Source organism: Aethalodelphis obliquidens, unplaced genomic scaffold (genome assembly GCF_003676395.1).
Source record: "Aethalodelphis obliquidens isolate GAN/ISIS:26980383/991018 unplaced genomic scaffold, ASM367639v1 scaffold18, whole genome shotgun sequence".
NCBI classification, from domain to species: Eukaryota; Metazoa; Chordata; class Mammalia; order Artiodactyla; family Delphinidae; genus Aethalodelphis; species Aethalodelphis obliquidens.
Genome location: NW_020837962.1, coordinates 19,082,079 through 19,099,879, shown reverse-complemented (window position 1 = coordinate 19,099,879; position 17,801 = coordinate 19,082,079). Strand labels below are relative to the sequence as shown.

At 48.1% G+C, this 17,801-nt stretch overlaps 1 protein-coding gene across 2 annotated transcripts in view; it reads left to right on the top strand.

The window, feature by feature from the left end:
* APMAP (adipocyte plasma membrane associated protein) overlaps window positions 1–17,344 on the top strand; it is a 28,979-nt gene extending 11,635 nt beyond the window's left edge. The window contains exons 3-9 of one of the 2 annotated variants that reach the window (XM_027118114.1): window positions 1,141–1,256; window positions 8,487–8,579; window positions 9,874–9,990; window positions 11,117–11,291; window positions 11,751–11,885; window positions 12,305–12,497; window positions 15,342–17,344. In XM_027118114.1, the coding sequence (XP_026973915.1) occupies window positions 1,141–1,256; window positions 8,487–8,579; window positions 9,874–9,990; window positions 11,117–11,291; window positions 11,751–11,885; window positions 12,305–12,497; window positions 15,342–15,551 (1,039 nt within the window). In that variant the 3' untranslated portion in view covers window positions 15,552–17,344. The remainder of the gene's footprint in view (window positions 1–1,140; window positions 1,257–8,486; window positions 8,580–9,873; window positions 9,991–11,116; window positions 11,292–11,750; window positions 11,886–12,304; window positions 12,498–15,341) is intronic. The other variant, XM_027118115.1, reaches the window with a different exon arrangement.
* Window positions 17,345–17,801: the final 457 nt, after the last annotated feature.

The window sequence follows — 17,801 nt, the reverse complement described above, 5'->3', positions numbered from 1 at the left end:
CGGGAGCCTCCTGGGTGCCAGGTGTTCAGGATACAACAGGGAAAAAACAACAAATCCCTGATCTCGTGTGTTCTTGTGGGGACAGAGTTGACATAGAGAAGTGAGAGCTGAAAAGTGCTGCCAACAAAGTCGAGTGGGGTGGGGCCTGTGCCTCTGGGTGCCGTGTTGGACGCTGAATTGGGCGGTGGGAGCAGGCTTCACTGAGAAGGGGATGGAGAGGAGGCAGCAGACTTAGGATGGGAGATGCCTGGTGCCCTCGGACTAGCAGGGAGGCAGAGTGAGGGGAGGAGAGGAGGCTGTGGCCGGACTTCAGGGCGAGGAGTTCATGGAAGACCTTGGCTCCGGGGGAGAGGGCCCGTTGCAGGGGTTTGAGGGGCGGATGCCGTGATCTGACTGTGTTTCCTAAGGTGCAGGTGGGCTGCTGGGTTGCGAGCAGACTGTGGGGGACAAGGGAGGAGGTGGGGAGCGAAGATGGTGGCGTGGACCAGGCTGGCAGCAGAGGACCTGACTTGTACAGGTGGCATCAGCAAGAGTTGCTGACGGGTTGGGAGAAATGGCGTATTCGCCTGTGTGTGGAGAGGGGAGAGCTCCTGGGGCGGCTTCTTCGTGCGGGGAGGGGTCCAGACCAGAGGGAGCTGGGGGGCCCCTGAGAGTGACAGGTGGGAGACACGTGCGCGTGTGCGGACGCTGGGGCTGTGGCGCCAGGCCCAGCCGTCTTCTGTCCCCTCTGGAGTGGGAGGTGAGGCTGTCACTGTGAAATGTCCACTCCGCTCCCTCCGTCTCAGCTGGACCCGGATGGCCTGGCAGCCCCGGGGGAGAATAAAGGCCTGGGTGTGTGAACCGCAGGGTGGAGCAGGTTGGATGGGTGGGCGGAGGCCGGTGGCCTCGGGTGGCTGCTCCTGCGGAGTTCTTGCATCAGCCATGCTTACGTTCTCAGTTCTCTTTTGTGCTGTGACCTTTCCTGATATCCCAGGAAGTTCTTTTTCTTAACTTGTGCTTCTGGCAACTAAGGATGTTATTGGAACATGTGCTCTTTGTCAAAGAATGGGGAGTTATGCGTGTAGGTCCTTGTAGGCCCTCCGTAAATACTTTCTTCATGTACTTTTATAGACAAATCCCTATCATTGCATTATTTTACAGCTTCAAAGAACCCCCGCTCTTGCTTGGTGTCCTGCAACCAAATACGAAGTTGCGACAGGCGGAAAGGCTTTTTGAAAATCGGCTTGTTGGGCCAGAGTCCATAGCACATATCGGGGGTAAGTAGACCCCTGGGACTTGGTGCTGTCTGTTGCCTGAGTGGGGTCCTGTGGGGGCAGCTCCGTGGGGAGCCCCGGGCAGCCTTCTTGGCTGCGGTCGTGCACGTGTTTGTCTACCAGATGCCCTGCGGGAGCCTCTCACCTCTCCGAGTTGCAGGCCATTTTAGTGCTGGGTGATTTTGAGTTCATGTCTGTGAAGCATTTTATTCTGCTCAAACTGTTGGACCCTTTAAAGTGAAAGGAGAAAGGAAAAAATGTGGACAAACATTGGTGTTCAGTTCATTTATCACATTGGGTAGGTGTTACTTGATAGGACGTTCCTAGCACAGATTGTCTTTGTGTAGATTTTATTTTTGAAAAGAACAGGAACCATTCTCAATATTTCCACTTTTTTTTTAAAGCTCACTTTGGTGGGTACATTTAAGGGTAACCATCTGCTTCAAACTTGCCCAAACCTAAGAACTGGAATAGGGTCTGGTTCTAATTCTTGAGTCTGTAGCAACCTTGAACAGGTCTTTTCTGTCTGTTAGAATGAGAGTTAAGCTCAGGAATCAAAAAATATAGTTAATGAAAAGTTTGCTGAGGGTTGAGATGTGAGGATTTCCCAGCCACTTCTTACCTCTGCTCACTGGCCGTCTTTCCAGAGCACGGTGGAACGGCTGTGGGCATGGGCGGCCAGCGTGCTTCTGTTTCCTTCTGAAGGCCTGTCAGGCCCACGCCTCCACCTCTGTTGCTGTGGACCAGCCCCTCTTTCCCAGCCCAACTGTTTGGCTGGCCCGAGGACTGAGTGTTTCTGCAGTTGGTGGCAAAGTCAGAATTGTTCAGGAGGGATGGGCACTTCGTGATAGAGCTTCATGTTTCTCTTAAAAAGATTTTGATGTTTATTAATTTCACAGATTTTGTGTTTTTGGTTAAAAAAAACCCGGTATTGACATTTAAAACTGGAACTTTGAGGAGTTATAGTGATTTTTTAAAAAATCTCTCAGAGGATGCTTTTCTTGTCTTTTCTACTTGGCCTGATGCCTCATCTTGCTCTCTCATCACGCCTCCCTTTTCTCTCTTAAAGGAGCTGCTTGTCCTTTGGTGATATTTCTGGTTACCCCCTGCAGGTGTGAACTGCACAAAGGCCCTGGGGACCCACTGCTGCTGACAGTGGAGGGAGGCACTAGCCTCCGGAGTTGCCGATGAACATCCTTTAAATTTTTAAATAGACTATGTTTTAGAGCAGTTTTGGAGTCACAGCAAAATTGAGGGGAAGGTACAGAGATTTACCATATATCGCCTACCCCCTACTTTCCCCATTATTATTATTTTTTAAAATTTATTTTATTTGTTTATTCTTGGCTGCATCGGGTCTTCGGTTGCTGTGCGCGGGCTTTTCTCTAGTTGCGTTGAGCGGGGGCTACTCTTCGTGCGGTATGTGGGCTTCTCATCCCAGTGGCTTCTCCTGTTGTGGAGCACGGGCTCTAGGTGTGGGGGCTTCAGTAGTTGTAGCATGCGGGCTCAGTAGTTGTGCCTCGCGGGCTCTAGAGCGCAGGCTCAAGTTGTGGTGCACGGGCTTAGTTGCTCTGCGGCATGTGGGATCTTCCTGGACCAGGGCTTGAACCTGTGTCCTGTGCATTGGCAGGCAGATTCTTAACCACTGTGCCACCAGGGAAGTCCCTTGCCCCGTTATTAACATCTCCCATAAGATGGTACATTTGTTATAATTGATGACCCTCCATTGACACATCATCCACAGTTTACATTAGGGTTCACTCTTGGCGTGTACGTTCTATGGGTTTGGACAAATGTTTAATGACATGCATCCATCATTATAGTATCATACAGAAAATGTTTACTGCCTCTCCAGAAATCCTCTGTGCTCCACCTCTTCATCCCTCTCTGCCCCCAGCCTCTGGCAACCACTGATCTGTTTCCTGTCTCCTTAGTTTTGCCTTTTCCAAATGTCTTAGAGTTAGAATTATACAGCATATAGTCTTTTCACATTGACTTCTTTCACTTACTGATATGCATTTAAGGTTCCTCCATGTCTTTTCACGGCTTTATAGCTCATTCCTTTTTATTGCTGAATAATACTCTGTTGTCTGGATGTAGCATAGTTTATTTTTCCATTCACCTACTGGAGGACATTTTGGTTGCTTCCAAGGTTTGGAAATTATAAATAAACCTGCTGTAAACATCTGTGTGCAAATTATTTCGTGGACTTAAGTTTTCAGTTCATTTGGGCAAATAGCAAAATAATTGCTGGATCATATAATAAGAGTATGTTTAGTTTCATAAGAAACTGCCAAACTGTCTTTCAAAGTGGCTGCACCATTTTCCATTCCCCCCGAGCAGTGAATGAGAGTTCCTGTTGCTCCACATCCTCGCCAGCATTTGGTGTTGTCAGTGTTCTGGATTTTGGCCATTTTAATAGGTGTGAAGTGGTATCTCATGGCTGTTTTAATTTGCAATGTCCTGCTGGCATATGATGTGGAGCATCTTTTCATATGCTTATTTGCCATCTGTATATCTTCTGTGGTGAGGTGTCTGTTTAAGTCTTTGGGATATTTTTTAAATTGGATTATTCATTTTCTTATTGTTGAGTTTTAAGAGTTCTTCATATATTTTGAATACAAGTTCTTTATCAGATGCATCATTTGCAGATATTTTCTCCCAGTCTGTGGCTTGTCTTCTTATTCTCTAGATGGTGTCTTTCTCAGAGCAGAAGTTTTTAGTTTTAATGAAGTCCAGCTTATCAATTCTTTCTTTCATGGATCATGTCTTTGGTGTTATATTTAAAATGTCATCACCACACCCAAAGTCAACTAAGTTTTCTCCTTTTTTATCTTCTAGGAGTTTTGTAGTTTTGTGTTTTACTTGATCTAGGTCTGTGATCCATTTTGAGTTAATTTTTGTGAAGGGTGTAAGGTCTGTGTCTAGGTTCATCTTTTTGCAGGTGAATGTCCAGTTGTTCCAGCAACATTTGTTGAAGAGACCATCTGTACCTCATTATATTGCCTTTGCTTCTTTGTTAGAGATGAGTTGTGGATCTATTTCTGGGCTCTGTATTCTGTTACTTTGATCTATTTGTCTCTTCTTTTGCTATTACCACACTGCCTTCATTATTGTAGCTTTATAGTAAGTCTTGAAGTCAGGTAGTGTCAGTCCTCCAGCTTTTTGTGTTGGCTATTCTGGATCTTTTGCTTCTCCATATAAGCATTAGAATCATTTGGTGGATATCTACAAAATAGCTGCTTGGGATTGCTTTGAATCTATAGATCAAGTTGGGAAGAACCTCTTGACAATGTTGAATCTTCCAATCCATGAACATGGAATATCTCTCCTTTTATTTAGTTCTTTGATTTCTGTTATCAGAGTTCCATGGTTTTCCTCATCTAGATCTTGTACATATTTTGTTATATTTAAACCAAATACTTCATTCTTTTGGAAGCTAGTGTAAATGGTATTCTGATTTTAATTTCAAATTTCACTTGTTCATTGCTGGTATGTAGGAAACTGATTGACGTTTGTATATTATCTTTGTATCCTGCAACCTTGCTATAATTGCTTATTAGTTCCAGGAGTATTTTTTGTTATTGTTGATCCTTTGGGATTTTCGACATAGACAATCATGTCATCTACAAGTGAAGATAGTTTTATTTCCTCCTTTCCAATAAGTATACCTTTTATGTCCTTTTCTGGTCTTATTGCTTTAGCTAGAACTTTCAGTCCAGTATTGTAAAGGAGTTATGAGAGCAGACATCCTTGCTTTGTTCCTGATTTTACTGGGAAAGCGTCTAGTTTTCACCATTAAGTATGATGTTAACTGTAGGTTTTTTGTAGATATTCTTTATCAAGTTGAGGAAGTTCCCCTCTACTCCTAATTTGCTAAAAGTTTTTATCATGAAATGAGTGTTGGGTTTTTGTCAATGTTTTTTCTGCATCTATTGATATGTTCATTTAGTTTTTCTTTACTCTGTTGATATTGTGGATTACTTAACCGATTTTCAAATGCTAAACTAGCCTCGCGTACTTGGGATAAATCCCACTTCGTTGGGGTGTATAATTCTTTTTATACATTGTTGGATTTGATTTGCTAATATTTTCTTGAGGATTTTTGCATCTTTGTACATGAGAGATGTTGGTCTGTAGTTTTCTTTTTTTTTTTTATTTTAATTTATTTTTGGCTGCGTTGGGTCTTCGTTGCTGCGCGAGGGCTTTCTCTAGTTGCAGTGAGTGGGGGCTACTCTTCATTGCAGTGCGCGGGCTTCTCATTGCGGTGGCTTCTCTTGTTGCGGAGCACGGGCTCTAGGTGTGCAGGCTTCAGTAGTTGTGGCACGCGGGCTCAGTAGTTGTGGCTCACGAGCTCTAGAGCACAGGCTCAGTAGTTGTGGCGCATGGGCTTAGTTGCTCCGCGGCATGTGGGATCTTCCTGGACCAGGGCTCGAACCCATGTCCCCTGCATTGGCAGGCAGATTCTTAACCACTACGCCACCAGGGAAGTCCTGTCTGTAGTTTTCTTGAAATGACTTTGTCTGGTTTTGGTATTAGGGTGATGCTGGCTTCATAGAATGAGTTAAGAAGTATTTCCTCTGCTTCTATTTTCTGGAAGAGATTATAGAAAATTGGTATCATTTCTTCCTTAAATGTTTAGTAGAATTCATCAGTGAACCCATCTCAGCCTGGTACTCTTTTGGAAGGTTATTAGTTATTGATTCATTTCCTCAATAGATACAGACCTATTCAGATTGTCTCTTTTCTTCTTGTGTGAGTTTTGGCAGATTGTGTCTTTCAAGGAATTGGACCATTTCATCTACATTATCAAATTTGTGGACATAGAGTTGTTCATAGTGTTCCTTTATTATCCTTTTAATGTCCATGGGGTCTATAGTGATGTTCCCGCTTTCATTTCTGATATTGGTAATTTCTGTCTTTTCTCTTTTGTTAGCCTGGCTAGAGGATTATTTATTCGGTTGGCCAAAAAGTGCATTTGGGTTTTCCGTAGCATCTTATGGAAAAACCCAAATGAACTTTTGGGCCAACCCAGTATTTTATTGATCTTTTCAAAGAACCAGCTTTTGTTTTGGTGATTTTTCTCTATTGATTTCCTGTTTTCAATTTCATTGATATCTACTCTAATTTTTATTATTTCTTTCTTCTGCTTACCTGGGGTTTCATGTGCTCTTCTTTTTCTAGTTTCCTGAGATGGAAACTTAGATGATTGATTTTAGGTCTTTTTTCTTTTCTGATATATGCCTTTGATGCTACAACTTTCTTTCTAAGCACTGATTTCTCTGCAGCCAGAAAATTTTTATAAGTTGTATTTTCATTTAGTTCAAAATGTTTTCTAATTTCTCTTGAGGTTTCTTCTTTGAATTATGTGTTATTTAGAAGTGCACGTTGTTTAATCTCTTAAGTATTTTGTGATTTTCCAGCTCTCTTTCTGTTATTGATTTCTAGTTTAATTTCATTTTGGTCTGAGAGCAGACGTTGTATGATTTTTATTCTTTTAAATTTGTTAAGGTGTGTGTTGTGGCCCAGAATATGGTCTGTCTTGGTGAATGTTCCATGTGAACTTGAGAAAAATATGTATTCTGCTGTTGTTTGGATGAGGTAATTGATATCCAGTTAGTCAGTGATGCTGTTGAGTTCAATTTTCTGTCTGCAGGATCTTTCCATTTCTTTTTTATTTTTTTTATATCGAAGTATAGTTGATTTTCAGTGTTGTGTTAATTTCTGCTGTACAGCAAAGTGACTCAGTTACACATATGTTTACGTTCTTTTTCATATTCTTTTTCATTATGGGTTATCCCAGGACATTGAATATAGTTCCCTGTGCTGTACAGTCAGACCTTGTTGTCCATCAGTATCTGTCCATTTCTGAGAGAGGTATGCTGAGGTCTCCTCCCCTAATCATGGATTCATCTGCTTCCTTGCAGTTCTGTCAGTTTTGCCTCATGTATTTTGATGATTGTTTTTAGGCACATACATGTTAAGGACTGTTATGTCTTCTCTACAGTTGACCCTTTGTCATTCCGTGGAGGCCTTCTTTATCCCTGATTGTGTTCCTAGGTCTGCAGCTGCTCTGAGATTAATAGAACTACTCCAGCTTTCTTTTGGTTAGTGTTAGTGTAGTATATCTTTCTCTGTCCCTTCATTTTTAATCTATATGTGTCTGTATATCTAAAGAGGGTTTCTTGTAGACTGCATATAGTTGGGTCTTGTTTTTTGATACACTCTGACAGTCTCTGTTTTTAAATTGGGGTTTTTATACCATTGATGTTGAAAATGATAATTGATATACAGTTGACCCTTGAACAAGTCGGGTTTGAACTGCGTGGGTCCACTTACACGTGGATTTTTTTTCCAGTAAACACATTCTGCAGCACTACTCGATCCGCAGTTGCTTAAATCCACGGGTGCAGAACCTTGCGATGCAGAACCTCTTGAATGCAGAACCTGGAGGATGTGAGGGCTGACCATAAAGTTATATACAGGCTTTCGACAGTGCACAGGGTGACAGTTGACACCCCTAACTCCCAGGTTGTTCAAGGATTAACGGTAGTTGGATTTCTGTTTCCCATATTTGTTACTGTTTTCTGTTCATTGCCTTTGTTTTTTTATTTCTTATTTTCTCTTCCACTCTCCTTCTGACTTTGTAGTTTCAGCTGAACATTTATGATTCTATTTTCTCTCCTTTCTTCGCATATCAGTTATACTTATTTTAAAAACTTTTTTTAGTGGTTGCCCTAGAGTTTGCAATATACATTTAAAAATATGGAGCATTTCATGAATTTGCACATCATCTTTGTGGTTCCAGTTCTCGTGTATGTGCTGCTGAAGCGAGCACTTAATTTTACACCGAGGGCCTTCCTAGCAGTTCTTCCCCTTTGGTTGGGTGTAATCGGCTTCAGCAGCAGACACTGACATGAAGCAGACGTGAACAGCCCGAGGGTCCCCGCTTCTTTGAGGGTAGAAAATCCTGTTTTTATCCCTGACTGGTGTCTGCTGTGCCCTGGATCCAGCCTCGGGGTCACGACCATGCTGTCTGAGGCCCCCGTGGGGTTTATTGCTGCACGTGTTAAGACTTTTGTCCCCAGACACCACTTGCCTTCATCTTCAAAACTGCCGTTTCCTCTCTGGAGATAAAAAGCACAGACTGGCCGCCTCTGTTGTAGAAGGTTGTGAGAGCACAGTTTTTAGGCTAACCCAGTAATACCCTTATTCCCTCCTGTCTTTAAACAGATGTAATGTTCACTGGTACAGCAGATGGCCGAGTCGTAAAACTTGAAAACGGTGAAGTAGAGACCATCGCCCGGTTTGGCTCAGGCCCATGCAGTAAGTCAGTGACCACTGACGTGTGTCTCTTCCAGGCACCCAGGAGGGTGCCAGGAGGAACTGTCTTCCCCAGAAGTCAGGTCCTTGGAGGAGGAGAGCCTGACGGCCCAGCTAGAGGCTGCCTGGCTCCTCATTTGCCACCTGTGCTTGCAGTTTCCCATTCAGCTGTGGCCGTGGCCCTGCCGGGCCCCCACACCCCAGAGCTGCTGCAGGAGGTGCTGGGCTTTGTTCCTCACGTGCTGGAGCGCATTCCTGTACTAGCCCCTCAGGAACCTCAGCCCTGCATCCAGAGTGAAATACCCTTAGGTCACTCAGCTTTTAGAAACTCACTGTTTAAAAACTGGTAGCTCCCAGACTTATTTTTTTAAGAGCTAGAATGTTTTTCTAAAAATGATGCATTTTTATGGTGAAATGCAAACAACGCAGAGAAGAAAGTAAAAATCACCTCAGAGTCTTCTCAGATGTAACTGTTAACAATTTAATGAATAACTTTTCAGATTTCTTTCTGTTCATGGATACTCACACCCACACATGGTTTTATGTGATGGAATCAGACTCTACATTTGGGTATTTAACCTGCTTTTTCCCACTCCGTATTTTGCCTGTAAGTGCCTCTGCAGTAAGTGCCCTGCAGTATACACCTTGAGGAGCACACCCTGCAGTAAGCACCCTGCGGTGAGCACCCTATAGTAAGCACCCTGCGGTGAGCACCCTATAGTAAGCACCCTGCGGTGAGCACCCTATAGTAAGCACTCTGCGGTAAGTGCCCTGCAGTGAGTGCCCAGCAATAAATATGCTCTGCCACGGGTTTAAAAAGAGTATAGGTAGTAGAACAGGAGAGTGGATCTCAGCAGGAAAATAGGAGCTTTCCCTTTATGACGGGAGGAGGGACCCTGCCATGTCCCTGGATGGGCACAGCATTCAGGTCCAGCTGTTGGGCCTAAATCCCACTCCTGAGGTTCTGGGGGATTTGGGAGTGGGGCCTGCGTCTGCTGACGTCCCTGAGTTAACTGTTTGAGTCTCAGGATGCTGATGTGAACTTGATTCTTGGGTATCAGTTGCTGTGCTTATGTCCACATCCAGATTCTCGGGTGGTCCCTCTAGACATGCTGGACAATTGTCCTAAACTCTAGGGGGGCTGGAACATGGGGTGCCGAGTCTGTCTCTGAAGCCATTGTCTGTTTTGTTCTCTACAGCATGATGCAGGTTTAGGACGGGGTGGAGGAGGTGTTTGGACACTGAGGGGCCACAAATCTTGGACCAGCCACTGATTCCTGTCTGTTTGTTTCCCTAGAAACCCGAGATGATGAGCCTGCTTGTGGGAGACCCCTGGGCATCCGGGCCGGGCCCAACGGGACCCTTTTTGTGGCTGATGCATACAAAGGGCTATTTGAAGTAAATCCCTGGAAACGTAAGTGACAGTAACTTGTTTCCTTCTATGATGATTGCTGATCTTTTAAACAGTATGTGCATTTATTTATAAATGGATTTAGTAGAATTTGTTCAGTACAGTCTACTGGAGACCCTGATGTTTTTCTTATTCACTGAATGGAACTGAAAATATTACCTGCAGATACCAGCCAGTATTCACACCGTGTGGCTCCTCACTTATGCCTGCTTCTGGCCCATTCCCTCCTTTCCCCTGGCCTTTGTGTTTGAGCCACAGAATCTCAGAAGGACTCATGTTGAGGATGTTAGGCTCCTCTTCCTATCTTTACTTCTCTGTATTTCTCTGCATCTGGTCTTGCTGTTTGTTTTCTGCCTCTCTGTCTTTTCCTTCCTCCAGTTCCTTCTCCTCTTTCTCTCCCCTGACTGAGCACGATGTCACCTCGATCAGTGCCACAGTATTGCTGTGTGTGCTTCAGCGGGAGGTTCATGCTGAGGGAGGAGTTGCCATCGTGGGTGGTGCACCGGGCCCCTGGGTGGCCCCCGCTCTGCTGGGTGCTGGCTGTGTGAGAGTTACTCAGCCTCTCTGTGTCTGCTTTCCTCACCCACGGGGCAGGGTTGACGGGAGTGCCTGCCTTGCACGATAGTTGTGGGGGGTTTAAATGGGATTATATGTGGGAAGCGCTGAGCGCTCCTTGAACGTTTGTGCTACAATCTAAAAAGATTTACTATGATTCCTGTCTTTCAAATTTAAAAGCAGATGAGGTGAACATTCTATATTTCTCTCAAGCAGACAAATAGAAAATTGCCTTTTTAACCTAAGATTCTTACCAGATTTTTAAGTCAGTTGGTCTTGATAAAAGGAGTTCCTCATCCTTAGAGGGGGGATTCTGCCTTTAGTGGAGCTGGTCTAAAAAAATTCATCACCTAATAGAAAGAAAGGAAAACACTGATTTTTACTGTAAGAAGGAATAAATCTTCTGTCAGGACACGGAGAAGCTCATTTAGTTTTTCCTTGTAAATCAGTTAGGCCGATTGATATTTTGAAATTATTGAGTTACACGTTCTTAGAATACAAGCAAGTCTCTCCCCTTCGTTCTTCCTTGTTTCTTCCCTTCTTTCCTTTTCTTCCTCCCCCCGCCTTCCCTCAGGTGAAGTAAAACTGCTGCTGTCCTCCGAGACACCCATTGAGGGGAGGAAAATGTCCTTCGTGAATGATCTTACAGTAACTCGGGACGGGAGGAAGATTTATTTTACGGATTCTAGCAGCAAATGGCAAAGACGAGATTATCTGCTGCTGGTGATGGAGGGGACAGATGATGGTCGGTGAGTGTTCCTTCTGGATCTTCTCCTCAGGGAGGCCGTAGACAGGCAGGGTGACTTCGCAGAGCTTATTACATCCAGGAATTGTTGGGGTGTTTCTGAGCATAGTACTCAGCTTTTAAGGGAGAATCTTACTGTCTCCTGGAAACAGGTGGCGGACACAATGAAACAGCGAGATGTTCTCACTTTCTTCTTTGGAGAAATGAAGGTAGAATGGCCAGGCTGTCTGAGGGTGTGGTCTCGCAGCGGGGGGAGACCTCACAGGCGACCTCTGAAGGGGACTCCTGTGAGGCTGCAGCCACAGTGGCCCTCCCTGGTGCTGAACCAGTGCTCAGGTCCGCGAGAGAGCTGACCGTGGGCTTGTCTGGAGGAGGGTGCCTGAGGGCCCAGACCGGGAGCAGGGCTCTAGCCCAGCAGGGGCCCCCAGACACCCCATGTGACCTCCGCTGTTGGCGCCCGCAGCCTGCTGGAGTACGACACCGAGACCAAGGAGGTAAAGGTTTTGCTGGACCACTTGCGGTTTCCCAACGGGGTACAGCTCTCGCCTGCAGAGGACTTTGTCCTGGTGGCGGAATTGACCATGGCGAGGATCAGGAGGTGCGTGAGCTGATGTCAAGTCCACCGAGCTGTGGGCCGGGCGGCTGTGAGGTGTCAGCTGCAGAGCCTGGGACGCAGCGGGTGCCTGTCCTGTGTGATGAGAGAGTCATCTTCCCTCTCCCTTCCTCAGCCTTCTTGCGCGTCATGGGCTGGGAGAGTCTTGATGGAATGCTGGCTGCGATCCCGGCCCTTTTCCCTGCTGGTGGGCCTGGTCCGGCCCTGCTTCCCGCACCTGCTTCTTGTTGGGTGGGCCCAGGGCTCTGAGGGCTTCTTGGAGCAGCCGTGCCATCGTTCGTGATGGACGGGTTTACAGTTGTATCCATTTGGTTATTGGGACCAAGACCAATTTGGTGCTTGGCTAAAATTTTTCCTTCAGTTTGGGGGCTGCCACTCATTGCCTGCTTGGGCGAATTTTTCAGGTTCTACGTGTCTGGCCTGATGAAGGGAGGGGCCGACCTGTTTGTGGAGAACTTGCCTGGATTCCCAGACAACATCCGAGCCAGCAGCTCCGGGGGTTACTGGGTCGGCATGTCGACCATTCGCTCCAATCCTGGGTTTTCCATGTTGGATTTCTTATCTGAGAGACCGTATCTTAAAAGAATGATTTTTAAGGTAACTATGAGAACTATTGATTTCAAAAAACAAAATGAAAATGCATCTAATTATGGGTTTTTTGACCTTTATGGAAGCTCTGAAAATTCTAGTTCTGCTTATAGTATTTGGTGCTTTTAATGACTTCTTTAAAACATATTTTATTCTTTGCCTTGTAACGTAAATGTAAACATCTGAGCCCTCTGAGTTTTTTCTCTTGGTTTCCTTGTCTGGGTATTTTTATCGTCACCCTCCCCGTTGTGACCTGTTGGGGCCTCTAGCCCTGCCTCTTGCTCTCCGCTCTCCCCGAGACCCCGTCCTCAGCAAACTCAGCTCTTCCTTGAGTGGTTGCAGGTGCCCCTTCCTCCCGCCCCGCTTCCTCCTGCCTCCTCGGAGCCTCATCACCCCCTTCATGGGATTTCGCCCATGTCCTTAGTTGCAAATACTAAACTATTTGAGCCTTAAGGTCCTGGAAGGTGCTGGGCAGCAGTTGCTGAGTCTGTGTGGCACGTAGCCCTGTGTCTGGGCCCTGCCAAGGGCTGTGGGCACCTTCTCAGTGAGGCTGGCCCATGGCCTTCAGTGTTGTTCCAAGTTCGGCAGGTCACTGTTCAGAAATGACGCATCGTCGGCTGCAGAGTTACATCTGTTCGCTGGGGCCTGGAGGGCGCAGAATGGCCGTGTGCAAGGAGAAGGGTCTTGAGGAAGGCCTGACCAGCTGTGGGGCCCTGGGTAGGGGGTGTGGGCTCTCTGCCTCAGTTTCTCCATCTGTCAAGTGGGAAGAATAATAGCACTTCATTAGGTGATGGAAAAATTTAATGAGAATATGCAGATGATGCCCTTAGCTGAGTATAGTGAGTGCTTGAAGCTGGTACCCATCAGAGGATGTGCTCTGTCCGTGGTGATCGCATCTCCCCCCTGGTTGATAGGCTGCATCTCTGCACCATCAGAGCAGGTGCTTCTTCTGTTGAGTTCTCTCCGTTATCCTCAGCGCCTAGAACAGTGTCTGCATCAGGAGCCAAGACCGTGTGTGAGAAAGGGCCAGCGGGGTGGGCGTGTTCCCGGACATGGGCGTCCTGGGTAGGAGTGGCCCGGCGTCGTCATGTGGCTGGGAGATAGATGGTGGGTCTGGGGCAGGTGGGAGGTGGGAGGTGGGAGAGGACCACAGGCCTTGCAGACTTGAAAAGGAGGTTAGATTTTCTTCAGAATGTTGTTGAAGTCTTTGAGGATTTTCTTTTTTTAGTTTTGAGGCAACATCAGACCTAAAAAGCAGCAGGAAGGGAACAGAGGATGTCTTTCCCTCAGCTGTTTGCAGGCAGGTGGCTGACCTGTCACCCCCGGATGCTCCAAGCACTGTTCCTATAGCAGGGATGACTCCCTTGGGACAGGATGTCCCGCGGATACGGGTGACCCTCCGGTGCACAGACCCAGCTCAGGCTCGTCGGTGGCCCAGGGGTGTCCTTTGTAATGGGACTGTGCCCAGGATCGGGCTGGCTTAGTCGCCACCTCTCCTTGTCCCCTTCAGCCTGGAGCGGCTCCCAGACCTGACCTTCAGGATCCCAGGTCAGCTCTGCTGCAGAATGTCCCTGCCTCGGGCTGCCTGGTGTTTCTCACGGTCAGGTTCAGGCTGTGCCTCTCCAGTGCCCTCAGCGTGACCTGTCGGGAGGTGCGTGGTGTCCACTTGTCCCTGCAGTGCCCGTCACCTCATCCAGTGGTGGGTGCCGGGTTTCTGCTGTGAAGTTACTCTTTATCATTTGTAATTAATAAGTATTTTGTGGGGATAGTTAGTAAGTGTCATTATGATCTCGGGGTTGATGGTTTCATCAGTGATTATGATCTGTTAACCATCGTTGCTTACTTTGACGCTCACACTGTCCGGCTGTGGCCAGTGGGAGCCCCTTCCGTATGGCCCCTTGACCTTTGCATGTGTCCCAGTCGTTCTTGGAGTAGTTCCTGCTTCCTGGCCCCGCACATTGTTCAGGCTCCTCTTGTTCTTTCCCTGCCCGGCTCTGGGATCAGCCGTTTGTCAGGGAGCCCGGCTTCTCCTAGAGTAGACAGGTGCTAAGTGTGCTTACTGACGGGGGGTCGCTGCTCCCAGGCCCTCGTGACAGAGCTGGGTATGTATGCACACGTGTTCGTGCACAGACCCTCACACCTACATTTATGTGTCTTCATCTGTTTCTTTAAATTGAAAACCATAAGTAAGGCTGTATCTCTGCTTCCGGTCCCATACCACAGGATTTATGCCACTTTTCTTACTGTCTGTGTTTGTACTTCCCTTCTCTAAGGTGAGAAACCCGGGTCTCATGCTCCTTCATACCTATGCGATCAGATTCCCCAGTTGTCCCTGTCTGTAGCCATTGTCCCCGGTCACGTGGCCTCAGCTGTCATGTGGCCCCAGCATCACATGGCCCCGGCTAGGGCTCTAGCACCCATGCCAGCCCTTTTCCCTCCTCCCAGCCGTGTGCAGGGGCCTTACCTCTTAAGGGCTCATGGCCTGTGCCAGGTCACCCTGCTGCAGGACACCATCTCCCCTGCTTGGGCCCTGACACCCTGCTTGGAGCCACGGCCCTCTCTCTTCTCCAGCGTGGACTCTCCCTGCTCAGACTGACTCTCTGGTCTGGGCCACCCCTGCACGCACCTACCCTGCTTGGCTCCACAAGCTACTTCTTGACTGAATTGTTCAGGTGTGGGGTGTGCCGCTATTTTAAAAAGGCAGCTGCAGTGCCGTGTGGAAGCGAGCCGGTGGGGAGGTGGGGGGCAGGGTGGGTGGGACGTGCCCAGCAGGTGACAAGAGCCACAGTGCCCGACGTGCAGGACTCCACGTGGCCCGTGTCACGCTCTCCTCTCACTGTGCTTCCCTTTCAGCTGTTCAGCCAGGAGACGGTGATGAAGTTCGTGCCGCGGTACAGCCTCGTCCTGGAGCTCAGTGACAGCGGGGCCTTCCGGAGGAGCCTGCACGACCCCGATGGGCAGGTGGCTGCTTACGTGAGCGAGGTGCACGAGCACGACGGGCACCTGTACCTGGGCTCCTTTAGGTCCCCTTTCCTCTGCAGACTACGCCTGCAGTCTGCTTAGGCCCGTCATTGCGTGGACACACCCTTCCCACCTGCACCTGCCGGTCCGCAGAGGTGTGGTGCAGCCTCTCGGGGCACTGTTACCTGGACACCTGGACTTGGCCTTGCATCTGCCCTGGGGAAGATGAGTCCCTTGTCTCTTAAAAACCTTCCCAAGTGCAGTGATTCTTTAGGCCCCGGGGACTTGGTGCACTTAACAGGCTTCAGGTGTGGGGATGGAGCTGTGGGTGAGTCGGCTGGCGTCTCGCTTTTGCTGCTGGCTGTGTCCCGCCAGCCTCGATGTCTTTGTTGTTAAATGGGTGATACCTGTCTTTGTGAGAGGGGCTCCGGGAGGGCGCAGAGAGCTCAGAGGAAACTTGTGTGAAGCCTCGGATGGGCTGTGCAGGTGAAGAGGGCACGGCTACGTTCCCCAGAATCAAGTGAGACCCGAGCCTCGGCCCTGGGCGTCCCTCCCGTGGCTCCCACCCTCCTGCTGCACCTGGCCCCTCCCTACCCGGGTACCTGCCAGCGCTCTGCAGGCAAGGACCCGGGTGTGTGTGGAGGAAGAGCACGTTGATTCCAGCAGCTCAGAGGACTCACTGGCTTCTCCATGGACAGCGTGCCGTGTGGATCAGAGGATGGGGAGTGAAGGTGGGCGCTGGGCACCAGGAGTCCTGTTCACACACCTGGTTCCTCACTCCAGACCCAGGTGTGAATAGTGCACGTGCTGGGGTTGCGTCTGCTCTAGTGTTACAAGCCTGACGCTGCTCTATATCCTGACGGGTGTGTCCACACATGGTCCCGGTTATGGGGTGATCCATGTGATTATGGTAATTAAATGGACTTTTCTGCTGATTAACCTCTTGATGGTGTTGCCTGGGAAGTTCTTCTGTGCTTTAATCTACTTTAACAGTGAGTAAGGTCTTGTCCTCCGCCTGTCGTAGGGGCCGTTCTGCTGGGGCCATGCTTAGATTTGCTCGGGGCCTCCCCTGTGGCCGCCTGCCTCCCACGCTGACTCACTCCACATGACACTCCTCTCCTGTTTCCATTCTGCAAGGTGGGGCTGATGTCTGCTCCTTCCTTTCCTGCGTATTTGTGAGAACACATCAGGGATTGTGTCTCTGGAATTGTCTTTGTAACTTGAAAAGGCAGTATTTTGAGTAGGGGATGACATTGAACGTCAAGGATGGCCGACATCGTGGTGAGACTTGAACCGTTTGTGTCTTGTGCTGGTTCATAGCTCCTTTCCCCTCCCTGCTCTGCGCCATTTTAGGGGAGAGAGTCAGTGTCTGATGGGGGCTCATTCCGAGTTGCCTGCTTGGGGCCAGCTTTACGCATAGCTGTGTACAGCAGAGTCAGACTGGCTGCATGGCCATGATGTGACCCGTGTCCTGTCAGGTGTTGTAACTTCATAGGAAATGCTTTTTAACAGGCAACAGTGCACGTGTGTATCGAGTCTGCAGGAATAGTAAGGTGAAACCTGACCATTCTGCCTCGAAAACACAGAACCCAAGTGTGCTGACCCTGAACATTTCTTCTTGGTTGGGAACTGAGGGCTGTGCTCTCAGTGCAGAGAAACTGGTAGCTTTTCACAGTTTTCAGCAAAGGTGTCTTTTTTTTGTTTTGACTCAGATGTTGATTTTCTGTCTCAAAGTTTCATTTCCTGTATTTTATCTGGTAATTTGCCATGATGAGGTGCAAAATAAACCTCATTAGGCTTAAATATATGATAGGTTTTTGTTGTAAACATGAAACGGATTTATTCTAATGGGAATTACTAACATGATCTTAAAATTAAATTAAGTGATTCATTCACTGTGTGCTGCTTTGTCATCGTTACAAAAACTCCATCAGGACTCAGTTGCTGCCTTTTATAGGACAGAGGCCCTGCGTTGAGGTTTTTGTCATCAGCCTTCTCTCTGCCGTGTTGAGTTTTCATGTGCACTGACCTCTTTGTGATATAAAGAGACGTGGCCGCGTCTCATGGGGGAACCAAGGCTGGGGAGGGACCTGCCTAGGGGCACAGGCGGCTGGGGGCGAGGAGGCAGGGTGGCTGCCCAGTCCAGGGGTCAGGCCTGCGGGTGGCTATGTCCCGGGCACCGAGGTGGGACAGCAGCGGGGCTAAGCCTTGCAGGTGGTCCTCTGGGTGGCTGCGTTCCTCAGGGCCTGGCCTGTCTGCAACCCGGGGAGGGCTGGGCTGCATCTGGAGTGGAGTCCCTGAAGCTGGATCCCAGAGTCTGCACGGCTGGTGAGCAGGGGTGGAGGGCCTGGT